This window comes from Loxodonta africana, chromosome 11, assembly GCF_030014295.1.
Source record: "Loxodonta africana isolate mLoxAfr1 chromosome 11, mLoxAfr1.hap2, whole genome shotgun sequence".
NCBI lineage: Eukaryota > Metazoa > Chordata > Mammalia > Proboscidea > Elephantidae > Loxodonta > Loxodonta africana.
The window spans coordinates 23,506,291-23,520,492 of NC_087352.1; the positions used below are offsets into that span (position 1 = coordinate 23,506,291).

Sequence of the window (14,202 nt, forward strand, 5' to 3'; positions counted from 1 at the left end):
GGTCTGCAGTCCAAATCCACCAGGCACTCCTTGAAAATCCTATGGGGGCATTCCACTCAGTCCTATAGGGTCACTATGAGTCAGAATCGACTTGATGGCAGCAGGTTTTGGTCATATATATGTGTGTGTGTGTGTGTGTGTGTGTGTGTGTGTGTGTAACGAAGCTGAAATTTGAATGATTCTGAAGCCCATTGTCTTCCCCTGCCCCAAGAGACAATCACTAGCCCCATGCTCCAGGAGCTTCCAGTCTGAGTGGGGAGGCCTGCCTCCCAGGGCCAAGGCTGAACACCTCCCCACTCTGTCCCCATCATTCACTCTTATTATTGGTGTCATTCCAATAGGGAGCTCCTAAAAACAAGGAATCAGAAGGAGATGAGGTCAGAAGTCTGAGTCCGACAAACAAGGCTTTGAGTGTCCCCCACCTCCCTCACCAGGGTTTCCCAAAGACCCTCTAGACCATAGAACTTTTTATGATGATGGAAATGTTCTAATTATATGCTGTTCAAAATGGTGGCCCACATGTGGCTATCTAAATTTAAATTCAACTAAAATTAGCTGGAATTAAAATGTCAGATTCTCAGCACTCTTGCTCAAGTGCCCAGTAGCCACATGGGATCAGTGATCTCCATATTACATAGCACAGGTATAGACCATTTCCTTCACATGGAAGTTCCACTGGGCAGTGCTGCTCTCACCACCATTTGTGGACCTCTGTAGACACTGACAAGTAGGAATAGAGGGCAGGAACCACCCCTTGCTGACCTCCTCCTGGACTCCCGCCCAGAGTGCAGGAATTTCCATCTCTAGTTTATCTGTTCTTCCCAGCAGCAGCCCTCTGATGGGTGGAACCATCTGCTCTGGGTGAAGAAACCTTGACCCAGATATGCTCATGTTGCTGGAAGTTGCCAGGCACAGTGCATTGTGGTTCATGTATATTAACCATTTAATATTCACTGTGCCCTGCATGGTGGGTATCACTGACCCCATGTCACAAGAAATGAACAGCTCCTTTTGGATTTTTCCAACCGCAAGTTGAGTGTACCTGCTGTTCCCTCTTCCTAGAACACCTTCCTCCCCTCTTACGGTTCCAGTAGCTGAAACTTGAATATTCTTTTGGAAGGCAGAAAACTTTACTATGCTGGAGAGTCTTTCCTTAAATACCTTATCTAAGATCCCACCAGCTATTCTATATCACTGCTGCCTGTGCTTTCCCTTTATAGCATGTACCATAGTTTAAAATTAAATTAAATTTTACAAAATGTTTTACTTATGTATGCAATTTTAAATTATATGTATTATAAATTATAGATTTATAATTAAAAGTATATATAATTATTTTATGAAAACATAATACATTTTAATATAATGAAGTAAATACACCAAAATAAAAACCAAACCCACTGCCATCGAGTCAATTTGGACTCACAGAGACCCTATAGGACAGAGTAAAACTGCTCTACAGGGTTTCCAAGGAGCAGCTGGTGGATTCAAATTGCTGATCTTTTGGGTACCAGCTGTAGCTCATAGTAGCTCTTAACCACTAGGCCACATGTACTTTACAAAATAAATTTATTAAATGTATATTATTAATTATACATTAATAACTTTGCTTTTAAATTAAAAATAAATTCTTTAAAATATCAATTACCATTATTAAATATAAATATAAAATTATTTATCATATAGAATATGATAAATAATATAATTTATATTGTAACTATATATTATTTTAATTACTTATATAATTTATATACAGTTAATACATGGTATATACTAATTTAGTAACATATGTTAATTATATTATAATATACAATATATTACATAAATATATTATAGTAAAATATTATATAATATTGTATTAATATAAGATTGTATTAATATGTTATATTAATTACGTTACATGTGTATTTAAATACAATATAAATATGATTTAATATAATTTAAGTTGTATAGATATAACTTGACATTATAAATCTATGATTTAAAATTATACATATTTACATAAATACATACATACACATATCTGTATTTCTAGGCTTCATTCTTAATTATTTCTCATTATTAAATTCACAAGAGCAATGTATATCAAACCTGCAGCACATCAATGACTCTCACATATGAGGTGAGAAGAAAATATTTGCCCCATATTATGAAGAGCAACACTTGTTCAGGGTTTCCATATGGCATACACTGATTTAAGAGCCATGTGTAAATGAGCTAATGTATCCTCTAAACAACTCTGCAAGAAGGTCCTTTTATTACCCATTTTTCAAATAAGAAAATGGAGACAGAAATTGTTTCAGTAATAACCCGAAGAACAGACAGCTAGGAGGGGCAGAACTGGGACCTAAACCCAGACAGCCTGGATCAGAGTCTGCATTCTTAACCTTTATGCTTCCAGGCATGAAAAAATGAGATGACAGAGGGAGAGATAGAGGAGGAGGAGGAGGAAGAGTAGGAGAGACATTTGCCTAAAAACAGATGGCTGATAAGATTTGGAGCCTGGATTCAAACCCAGGTTCTCCTCACCCCAAGCCTATCACAATCTTCTGACCAGCAGGCTCAGGACCCTCCGACAGGAAGTCTTTCTGGAGCAAAGCACCTGCTCCTTTCCCACCTTCCCACTGGTTTTTCCCACTGGTTTCACCTGCCTGGAGTCAGAGACTTGAACCTCACAGGCAGTGAACAGAGCCAGGGTCAGTGGATGACCACTTTGGACACAGGACACTGGCGGTGGGGAAGGATCCATATATGGATCACAAATGGGTCTTCTCCTCCTGGAAGGTCCTGGTGACAAACCAGAGGAGAAGGAACAGCTGAACAATCTGAGACCCATGGCACAGGGGTAGCTTAACCCAGTCATACAGTATGGGCAGTACCAGAAAGGCTATAAATGGACAGACAGAGACATAGGATTTGCATGTGGCCCCAAGATTTTTCATCCTTTCAGAGACACGCCCCCTCAGAGAGGGCATCTTCCTCCTAGGGTGGTCTTATGTTGATTATTTAAAAAAAAAAAAAAAAAGTTTCATTTACTCTCAAACTGTCTAAGTTTGGAAGATGAGTTTTAACTCACTACATCAGTTGCAGAAGGAGCCCCGGTGGTGCAGTGGTTAAGGGCTCATCTGCTAACCGAAAGGTTAGTAATTTGGCAGGTAGAGAGCCACCAGCCTCCCACCAGCCCAGGTCCCACCCCCACCCACTGGCTCCCACAACACCATTTTTCCCCCTTTCTTTCTTTTCTTTCTCCCTCCCATCTAGTCCCATACACCACTTCTACCCCTTTCTGTCGGAGCATGCCTCACCACCATGGGTAGAGAGCCACTGGCCTGCTGGCTCCTGATGCACTATTTTTTCCCCCTTCTTTCTTTTCTTTCTCCCTCCCATATAGCCCCATATGCCACATCCCCCCTTACGACCCTTCTGGCCAGCCCTCAGATCTGCCCCACCCTCACCTGCCGGCTACCCTTTTTCCTTCCCTCTCTCTATTTTCTTTTCTTTGTTCCCCCGACCTAGCCCTGTATACAACTCTCCCTTCATGTTGGCCCTCACCATGCCACCATGGCTAGACCATTCTTGGCTCAGGCCTGCCGCCACACTGGGCCTGCACTCCCCCCTCCTCCTGTCACTCGACCAGCTGCTGAACAGAGGCAAACAAGTCCTTACCATTTCCCGTCCAACACCCCTGCCTATCTGGTGAGGGGCTGTGAATGCTCTCATACCACTGTACCAACCACGGGAGGCAGACAGCCCCTACCCAGTCCACCTTCAGTCACTTTGCCAAACCAGTGTACAATGAAGCAAGCTCACCCTGCCTGCTGCTGCCTTGCCTGCCTGGACAAGGTGGTGAGAGTTATCATGCCCACAGACAAGCAAGCAGCAAACTGCCTTGATATGTCAAAGCAAAACAAAAAAAGCAAGACAAAACAAATGAGCACACAATCAATAAATATAGAAAACAATACCTTAATATCTCAGAGACAGCAGGCCATATCAAAACTTAAAAAGCAACATTAGATGTCTCCTGCAAGTGACCAAAAGACCTTCCAGTAGAAGAAAAGACTGGAACTACCTGATATAGAATTCAAAAGACTAATATTTAGGACTCTTCCAGAGATGAGGGAATATATCAAGGAAAACACAGATAAAACTAAGGAGAAAATAGAAAAAAATCATGGGAAAGACAGACAAAACCAACAAAAACATAGCCAAAATCAAGAAAAACACAAAGCAATAGAAGAATTCAGAAAAATAATACAAGAACGAAACATCAAAATAAATAAACAATTAGAAATCACAAAAAATAGAAACTAGAAATCCAAAAGATAACAAAATTTCAGAAATAGACAACTCAATAAAAAGTTTTAGGAGCAAATTTGACACAATGGAATACAGAATCAATGAGACTGAAGACAAATCCATGGATGCCACTTTGTTTGAGGAAAAGAAAGAATTATGTGGGACACAATCAAGAGCAAAAATTTGCATGTGATCAGAGTTCCAGAACAAGGGGATAAAATAGAAAACACAGAGAAGATTGTTGAAGATTTTCTGGCAGAAAACTTCCCAAATATCATGAAAGATGAAAAGCTGACCACAGAAGAAGCTCAACAAACCCCATATAGGATAGAACTCAAAAGAAAGTCACCAAGACATACCATAATCACACTTGTGAAAACCAAAGATGAAGATAGAATCCTGACAGCAACTTGAGAAAAAGGAAAAGTCACTTACAAAGGGGAAACAATAAGCTCTGATTACTTGGCAGGAAACTATGCAGACAAGAAGGGAATGGGATGACATATATAAAACCTTGAAAGAAAAAGCTGTCAACCAAGAATAATATATCCTGTAAAACTCCTTCTCAAATATGATGGTGAAATTAGGACATTTCCAGATAAAAAGAAATTAAGGGAATTTGTAAAAACCAAACCAAACTTACAAGAAATATTAAAAGGAGTCCTTCATTTAGAGAAACACCAACATCAGACAACAGCTGGAGTCTAGGACACAGGACAGCATCAGCCAGATACCAACCTAGGTAAAGAACTCCCAAAAATAAAACAAAGCTAAAAGACTTAAAACAGGGAAACAGAAACATCAATCTGTAAATGACGACAATGTCAAAACAATGAAAGGGGGAATAAACAGTGTTAAGTATAGAACTTTGTAACCGAGAGGAAGTAAAGGCAATATCAAGTAATAAAAGACTGGTTCAAAATTACAAATTTAAGGGTAAATTTCAAGGTAGCCACAAAGAAAGCTAACAAACCTACCTACTTACCAGAATAAAAAAGAAGAAAAACATAAAGTCTCAATAAACTCAAAATCTATAATAACAAAAGAAATGAAAATCCACAAACTAAAGGAACTGAGCACAGGAAAATAAGAGGAACAAAGAAAACATCAGCACCACCAAAAAAGCACAATATGACAGCAATAAACTCATCAATAATCACACTGAAGGTTAACGGCTTAAATGCATCTGTACAGAGATAGAGAGTGGCAGAATGGATTAAAAAACATGACCAGTCAATATGAATATGCTGTCTACAAGAGAAACATCTTAGACACACAGACATAAATATATTAAACAATATATCAAGCAAACAGTAACCAAAAAATCACAGGTAAAACAGACTTTAAGGCGAAATCAACCATAAAAGACAAGGAAGAACATTATATAATGATTGCAGGGACAATCCACCAAGAAGACATACCCTTAATGACAGGGCTCCAAAATACATAAAACCAACTTTAACACCACTGAAAAAAAGAAATAGACAGCTCCACAGTAATAGTAGGAGACTTCAACACACCACTCTCAGTAGTGGACAGAACATCTAGAAAGAAACTCAACAAAGATACAGATCTAAAAGCTAAAATCAACCAATATGACCTTATAGACATATAGAGAACACTCCACCCAACAGCAGCAAAGTGTGCATTCTTTTCCAACACACATGGAACATTCTCCAGAATAGACCACAATTTTAGATCACAAAGCAACGCTTAATAAAATCCAAAACATCAAAATAATATAAAGCATTCTCTCTGATCACTCCATAAAAGTAGAAATTAATAACAGAAGAGCAAGGGGAAAAAAATCAAACATATGGAACCTGAATAACACCTTGCTTAAAAACAACTGGGTAATAGAAGAAATCAAAGAGGGAATAAAAAAATTTCTGGAATCAAATGAGAACAAAAATACATCTTACCAAATCATTTGGGACACAGCAAAGGCAGTGCTCCGAGGTCAATTTATAGCAATAAATGCACACATCTAAAAAAGAAAAATGAGTAACAATCAAAACGTTAGCCCTACAACTCGAAAGACTAGAGAAAGGACAGCAAAAAAAAGCCTGCAGCCACCAAAAGAAAGGAAATAATAAAGATTAGAGCAGAAATAAATGAAATAAAAAAAAATGAAATAGAGAACATAAAAACAATAGAAAAAAATCAATAAGACCAAAAGTTCATTCTTTGAAAAGATCGACTAAACTGACAAAGCATTGACAAAACTGACAAAAAAAAAAACAAGATAAATAAATAACCCAAACAAGATAAATAACCCAAACAAGACATGAGACCCATTGAAACAGATTCAGCTGAAATAAAAAGGTCATGATGTAATACTATAAAAAATTGTATTCCAACAAATTTGAGATCCTAGAGGAAATGCACAAATTTCTAGAAACACACTACCTACCCAAACTAGCACAAACTGAGATAGAAAATCTGGTGAGACCCACAACAAAAGAAGAAATTGAAGAGATAATTAAAAAAAAAAAAAAAACTCCCAACAAAAAAAAATCCCTGGACCAGATGACTTCACTGGAGAATTCTACCAAACATTCAGAGAAGAGCTCGCACCAGTTCTACGCAAACAATTTCAGAGCATAGGAAAGGAAAGAATATTCCTGCATTCATTCTATGAAGCCCCCATAACCCTGATACCAAAGACAGGCAAAGATGCCACAGAAAAAAGAAAACTACAGACCAATGTATTTCATGAATATAGATGCAAAAATTCTGAAAAAAAAATTCTAGCCAATAGAATTCAGCATCATATCAAAAAAATAATATACCACGGCCAAGTGGGATTCATAGCGGGCATACAAGGATGGCTCAACAATAAACAAAAGAGTCAAGTGATCATCTCAATCCACATAGAAAAGGCATTTGATAAAGTCCAACACCAATTCCTGATTTAAAAAACTCTCAATGAAATAGGAATAAAAGGGAAATTCCTCAACATAATAAAGGGCATCTATACAAAACCAATAGCCAACATCATTTTCAACAGAAAGAGACTGAAACCATTCCTCCTGAGAATGGGAACAAGACAAGGATGTCCTTTATCATCACTCCTATTTAACATTGTGCTGGAAATCCTAGCTAAAGCAATAAGGCAAGAGAAAGAAATAAAGTGCATCCAAATTGGAAAGGAAGAAATAAAACTGTCCCTATTTGCAGGTGATAAGATCCTATACATAGAAAACCCCAAAGATTCCACAAAAAAAGCTACTGCAACTAATGGAAAGATTCAGCAGAGTAACAGGATATAAGATCAACATACAAAAATCAGTTGGATTCTTATACACAACAAAGAGAATATCACGAAGGAAATCAGGAAAACAATATCATTTATAATAGCCCCTAAAAAGATGAAATACTTAGGAAAGGACGGCAGTTCAAACTCGCCACCTGCTGCTCCACAGAAGAAAGATGTGTCAATCTGCTTCTGTAAAGATTACAGCCTTAGAAACCCTATGAGGCAGTTCTACTCTGTCCTATAAGGTAGCTAGACGGCAAAGGTTATCAGTTGCAGAGTGGGGCAAATAGTAGACCTTACCCACTAGGGGGTGGTGTAGAGAGGCATTAAATTCTGACATCCGGGATCTGGCTTCCAGGGCTGAATTCAGACTCTTCCCCTTAATTGCCCTGTGACTCAGTGCGAGAACCTTTAACAGAGTTTCTGCATATCAAAATTTAAAAAAATGGGTGATGGATAGAAGCAGAGTAGTGTTAGGTGCATCCAGCTGGTTCTGACCCATAGCGACCCTATGTACAACAGAACAAAACACTGTCCAGTCCTGCCACATCCTCACAATCATTGCTATGCTTGATCCCATTATTGCAGCCACTGTGTCAATCCATCTCATTGAGGATCTTCCTATTTTTCACTGACCCTCTACTTTACCAAGCATGATGTCCTTCTCCAGGGACTGATCCCACCTGATAACATACCTTCCTCATAATGTTGCTGTGAGAATTATATATTTTCAGTAGTGCTTGGCATAGAGTTAGTTTTCACTCAAAGCTAGTGTTACTATAGTCTTTGGGATATCCCTCACCCAGTGGATGTCGGTTCTTATTCTGATATTACTGGTCCCTGGTTCTAAGCCCAGGGTAGAGGGATGAGCCCCAGAGCCTAAATCCCAACACAGGGAACCCTAATAACCCACCTCCAGGCTGAGAACTCTGCCACTCAACAGGTGAGGAATGGAGTACTGTGGGTGAGGGGCTGAAAGATCCATGGTCTCCTGTGAACGGGGACAGAAGAAGGGTTTATAGTTTATATAAAAAAAAAAAGTTTATATAGAGGCTGCTAATGGTCAGCCCCACTCAGCCTGGCCTTTCCAGTTCCAGAGAATATGACTCCAGGAGAAGTGACCTGAGAAAGACATCCCCCTGTGTCACTCTGCAGAGAGCTGATCACCCCCTTTGCACCTCCATCATGAGTTGTCTGGTCGTTTCCCCAACCCCAGTCCCATGTCCAGGGTGGTGGTATTCTGACCCTGGTCCTATCACTTCCTGTGAGACTCAAAGATCTGAGCCCAGGTAGGTGAGATCAAGGGCAAAAGACACAGGTAGGGAAGGTGGCAGAAGAGCAGACACTTGCTCCAACATTCTTGACCTCATAGAATCAGCATGGAGGCCCTGGGACCACATGCATTGGGTTGGAGCCTCCTCACTGGACCTTGACTCTAGGACCTCACCAGGGTCTGAGCACACACAAGGCAGTGCCTGTCTCACCCCATAGGTTCCCCCAAAGGACTGTCTACCCCTAGTCTACAGGCCATCTCTGGACAGTGTGGATCCGTTCAATGGGAGGGATGGACCACATCACAGGACAACATATTGCCTGAGGTCACAGTGCTTCTGGATCAATTTAAGGGACGATTTAACATGCCATCCCGGGCAAAAAGATGCACGTTCCTCTGAAGGGAATCCATCCTGCAACCATTCTATGGACAGAGGAACCAGAGGGGGCTGGGAATCCACTTGCCAGCCCATCGAGCAGTGTCCAATACTGTCCACCTTTTGATGCTGGAGTTGAATATCCAGGTATTCCACTGTGTCCACACGAGACACAAGTCTCCATGAACCTCAGCGGTGTCTGAAGTCAGAGGGGACAGGTGTACTGAGGGAGCCAGACAGGTGTGGGAGGAGAGGTTGGAGGAGGGTGGGGGTCTGCGGAGAGATGGTGGAGCTGGGGACAGGACCCAGGACCTGGGTACAAACATGAGGAAAGAGTCTGAGAGGGGTAGGGGCTCTGGATGCCTCCTCACCTGTCACCACCAGCTCCAAGAACTCACTGCGCTCAGAATAGGTATTCCCTGTAAAATAAAGGCAGTTATAACGCCCTGCAGTGTCTGTCGTCACTGAGTTGATGAGGAACCTAGCCTCTTTCTCAGTCCCAGAAGAGAGCTTCACATCTTGGTATGAGTTACTTTTACTCTTCTCCAGTCGGAATGCCTCAGCCCCATGAGGGCTCTGGCACACGAAGGTCACAGGCATTCCCCAGCGGATCATAGAGCCTGGCTCGGCTGAGATGGAGGGTCTAGGCAGGCTCCCTAGGAAGGAATCAGAGCAAACACCTCAGAGTCCACTCGTGAGGAAATCACCATTCCATAAAATTCCCCCATTTTTTGCTGCACGATGCACTTGCTTTAGTAAATTTACAGAGTTGTGCGACCATCACCACAATTCAAGCTTAGAACATTTCCATCGTCCCCAAAAGACTCCTCACATCCATTTTAATTCTCATCACTGACGAAGTGTTTTCTCTACTTGACAATAAAGAGAGAGAGACTTGGTCACACCTTGGGTCTTTCTCATGCCACTCAGGAAGTATGTGTGTCCCAAAACCACACCAGATCCCACACGTCTCTGCAGAGCCCAGCTCTGTCCCTGCTCATGGCCACATTCCAGGGAATGAAGAGACAGCAGGGGGAGGCAAAGAATGGGGATGGCCAGGATGTTCATGGAGACATCTAAGGGAAGGAGGAGTCTGGGGTTGGCAGGAATGAGTCTGGGGCTGGGGCCAGTCCTCACTGGGATTGTGTGAGGTGTAGGGCCGGGGGCCTGCAAAGCTCTTATAGGCACCCAAGGAGAGGTATGGGTAACACGCCCAGCACAGGCGTGGTTCCCAGTGGACACCCAGCAAAAGAAGGCTCCCTGTTTCTAACGCAAGTCTTCTGTTGAGCAATCATATCTGGGTTTTCCTGTGTATTTTCTACATCCATCTGAGCCTTATTTCCATTTCCTCCTTATTAAGCTTCTTGAAAAATCTTGGCCTCTCTCAACTTGGCTGACAAGGGTAGGGGAGAGAGGGGTTTGAAGCCCAGATACAAGAACGTTGCATTGAAGTTAGCAAAATCGGGTGGGAATGAGTCAGGATGGGCCTTGGCCCCATGACTTGGGTTGGTGGAGTTTCCATTCATGTATTCATTCCTTCGCTTATTCATTCATTCACTCACATTCTCACTTCATTCATTTCATTCACTCATTCCTTCACTCACTCATTCTCTGATTCATTCATTCACTCACTCATTCATTCACCCACCCACTCATTCATTCCTTCAACTAAATACTAGTTCCTTCCCTCTCTGAGCTTATATATTCTTTGCATGTACCACTAATTCCACAATTATGAGAAGGTCAGGTATCATCCCAGCCCTCTTAGAGCTAAAAGCCTAGGAAGCAGGACAGACACTGATCAGTAATTGTCCAAATTTACACTACAAACTGTGACAAGTGTCCTCATGGGTGAGTCCAGGTATTGAGAGAGCCAAATGAAGGGAGCACTGACTCTTCTCTGAGGGTCTCTAAGCTGAGACCTGAGGGATGAGTTATCTCTGCTGAGCAGATAGGGGGTAGAAGAGAAGTCAGTGTACGAGAAAGTCATGCAGCGCGAACATGGGGTGTTTGAAAACCTGAAGGAAAGCCAGGGTGCCTGGAGATAAGTGAGGTGGTAGCATGGGGGCCAGATATGCCTGAGAAAATAGAGGTCAGATAAAAGAGAGTATGATTCTATCTGAAGATAAACCCTGGGAGGACTTCAAGGAAACATAAAATTTTGCCTTACAATTAAAAAAAATTTTTAACTGAAAAAATTAATAAAATGAAATAAAAATAAGTGAAAAATAAAATTTAAAGAAATAATGAAAAATATAAAATAAGTGAACATTTTTTACATAAAATAATTTGTTGTGAATTAAAACGATCATGGTAGTGCTTTTAAAATGCAAATAGCCACTGCTTTGGTGTGGAGAGGGAGTGGTAGAAAAGATAGCATGGGTAGATAGTGGAGGCAGGCCCACAGAGGGGAGAGGGGAATAGCGGCCATGTAACTGAGAGATGGAAGTGGCTTGGATGCAGTTGGGGAGAGAGTGTGCAAGAAGACTTGAGAAAAATGTAGGCGGTAAATCAACATTCTTTGGTGATATACAACATGTAGAAGTGTGAAGACGGGATCTAGGATGAATTCTCAGATTCTGCCTTTTGGGACTGTAATATTCCCTGTAAAGAGGATGCATAGGGAGGTCTTGGCTTGTATGGAGGAGTTCATGGCCAACTTTGAGCATGTTCAATCTGAATTGGTTTTGCTGCATTAAGTGGAGCTTCTAAGAAGATGTAGTCTCTGGTTGTTGCAAATGGTTAAGCACTTGGCCACTAACTGAAAGGTTAGTGGTTCGAATACACCCAGAGGCACCTCAAAAGAAAGCCCTGGTCATTTACTTCCAAAGAATCAGCCGTTGAAAACCCTATGGAGCACAGCTCTACTCTGACACACATTGAGTCGCCATCATGAACTGGTGTCAACTACTGTCGCTATGAGTCAGAATCGACTCAACGGCAATGGGTTTGGTTTTTTTCGGTTAGATAGCAAATGTTTTTCTGTTTTTGTTTTCTTAATAAGAAGACAGGTGGAGAACAGTAAAGCGAACTGGGCTAGGGTCATACATGTGGAGTCATTTGCAATTTGGGGTATATCTAAGGGTCTCCCCCCAGTCCCTTCCTGAGTCAGCATCACTCTTACCCAACAGTTGCCCTTGGAGTGGAGAGGGAGCTGGGAAGTTTAAAGACATGACTCACCATTGTGTGCTTGGATCTCTGGTCCCAGGCAGAGCACTGGAAGAGAAGGCCCAGTGAGAAAAATGCCTACCACCCTATATCCTAACAGGGATATTACCAAGGGAAGGCTTTGATGGGGGAAGAGGGGATTTGTCATCATTGTTATTGTTAGTTACTGTCCATTCCTTTCAGACTCATGGCAACCTCATGTGTGCAGAGTAAAACTACTCCACAGAGTTTTCAAGGCTGTGACCTTTCTGAAGCAGATCAACAGGCTCATCTTCCAAGTCCTGCTGGGTGGTTTCGAACTGCGAACCTTTCAGCTAGTAGCGAAGCACAAACCATTTGCACCACTATCTTAGTCATCTAGTGCTGCTATAACAGAAATATCACAAGTGGATGGCATTAACAAAGAGAAGTTTATTTCCTCACAGTAAAGTAGGCTAAAAGTTCAAATTCAGGGTATCAGCTCCAGGGGCAGTCTTTCTCTCTTGGTGGGCCTCCTCATCAGTGTTCCCCTGGACTAGGAGCTTCTCCATGAAGGGACCCCAGGTCCAAAGGAGGCGCTCTGCTCCCTGCAGTGCTTTCTTGGTGGTATGAGGTCTCCCCTCTCTGCTCACTTCTTTTTCTTTTTATCTCTTGTAAGATAAAAGGTGGTGCAGGCCACACCCGAGGAAACTCCCTTTACTTTGGCTTAGGGGTGTGACCTTAGTAAGGGTGTTAAACAATCCCACCCTAATTCTCTTTGGCATACAATTACAATCACAAAATGGAGCACAACTACACAATACTGGGAATCACAGCCTAACCAAGTTGACACATATTTTGGAGGGACACAATTCAATCCATGACAACCATCCAGGGACCTGAAAGGGAATTTAGCCACCCATAATTTCCAAACCGGCCCTTTCCAACATTAGTCTGACTATATATATAACCCTTCTTCCTGCTCTGAAATAGTTTCAAGACAAATCCCCAAGCCCCCCCTTCCAAATACATTAGTCTAGCCCTTCTTAAGTCTGAACTCGTCCCCACCCCCAATACTGGGTTCTGAGATGAAGCCTTCTGTGGTCAGACCTAGACCTGAAAGAGAGTTGAGTGCACAGACCCATGCAGAGGAGAGCTTTTCTTGCCCAGGTCCTAGAGTTTCCCAGATGGAGTCAGTACTGAGCAAGGAACTGGACTCCCGACACGGACTGGACTCCCCCATCCTCTAATTCTCCCTCCTCGGTCCCAGACTCACCAAGGCCCAGGAAAGTGGTGGGTGTAAGAGACATCACACAGTCCCGGAAGCCTGGCCTGCCCTGGAGCAGATGGAGATGGGCAGAGGCCTGAAGCAGACACAGCAAACAGGATGTATTTCTAGGGCCCTGCTTTGAGATTTCTATAGCAACAGCCTCCCACAAAGAGGAAGAGTATTTTTTTCCCTCAGTACTTTGCACTCTTCTCACCCTTCCCCCCGAAAGGACAGGGTCGGAGGCTGTGGAACAACTTGGCTGCTGAAAAATATTTCATATTCAAATGCTTGTGCGAGACTGAATTTATTTCTAGATCAAATCCCCTACACGTTAACGCAAAATCTATGGGGCCAGGCTGAACACAGGTTATTAATCAAACTGACTTGAACGTCAGTCCCAACTCCACGAACTAATTACCATCTGTTCTTGGGCAAGACGTGATGCTATTTTAAGTCTCCAGTTCCTCATATTAAAAATGGGAAACATAAAACCCTCCTCCAAGTATTTAATAGTGTTGTCGTTAGTTGCCATTAAGTCGATTCCAGCTCATGATGACCCATTTGTGCAGTGTAGAACTGTCCTTCGTAGGTTTTCAAGG

At 42.0% G+C, this 14,202-nt stretch overlaps 1 protein-coding gene across 9 annotated transcripts in view; it reads right to left on the bottom strand.

The window, feature by feature from the left end:
• Nucleotides 1–13,974, bottom strand: part of LOC100665296 (leukocyte-associated immunoglobulin-like receptor 1) — a 30,015-nt gene extending 16,041 nt beyond the window's left edge. For 2 of the 9 annotated variants that reach the window (XM_064293351.1, XM_023543533.2), the window contains exons 1-5: nt 13,610–13,962; nt 12,388–12,423; nt 9,579–9,863; nt 8,472–8,549; nt 7,859–7,981 (exon numbers count right to left, since the gene is read on the bottom strand). In XM_064293351.1, the coding sequence (XP_064149421.1) occupies nt 7,859–7,981; nt 8,472–8,549; nt 9,579–9,863; nt 12,388–12,423; nt 13,610–13,643 (556 nt within the window). In that variant the 5' untranslated portion in view covers nt 13,644–13,962. Of the gene's footprint in view, nt 1–6,221; nt 6,287–7,858; nt 7,982–8,471; nt 8,550–9,578; nt 9,864–12,387; nt 12,424–13,609 lie in introns of all 9 variants that reach the window. The other 7 variants (XR_002784712.2, XM_064293354.1, XM_064293349.1 and 4 more) reach the window with 7 other exon arrangements.
• Nucleotides 13,975–14,202: the final 228 nt, after the last annotated feature.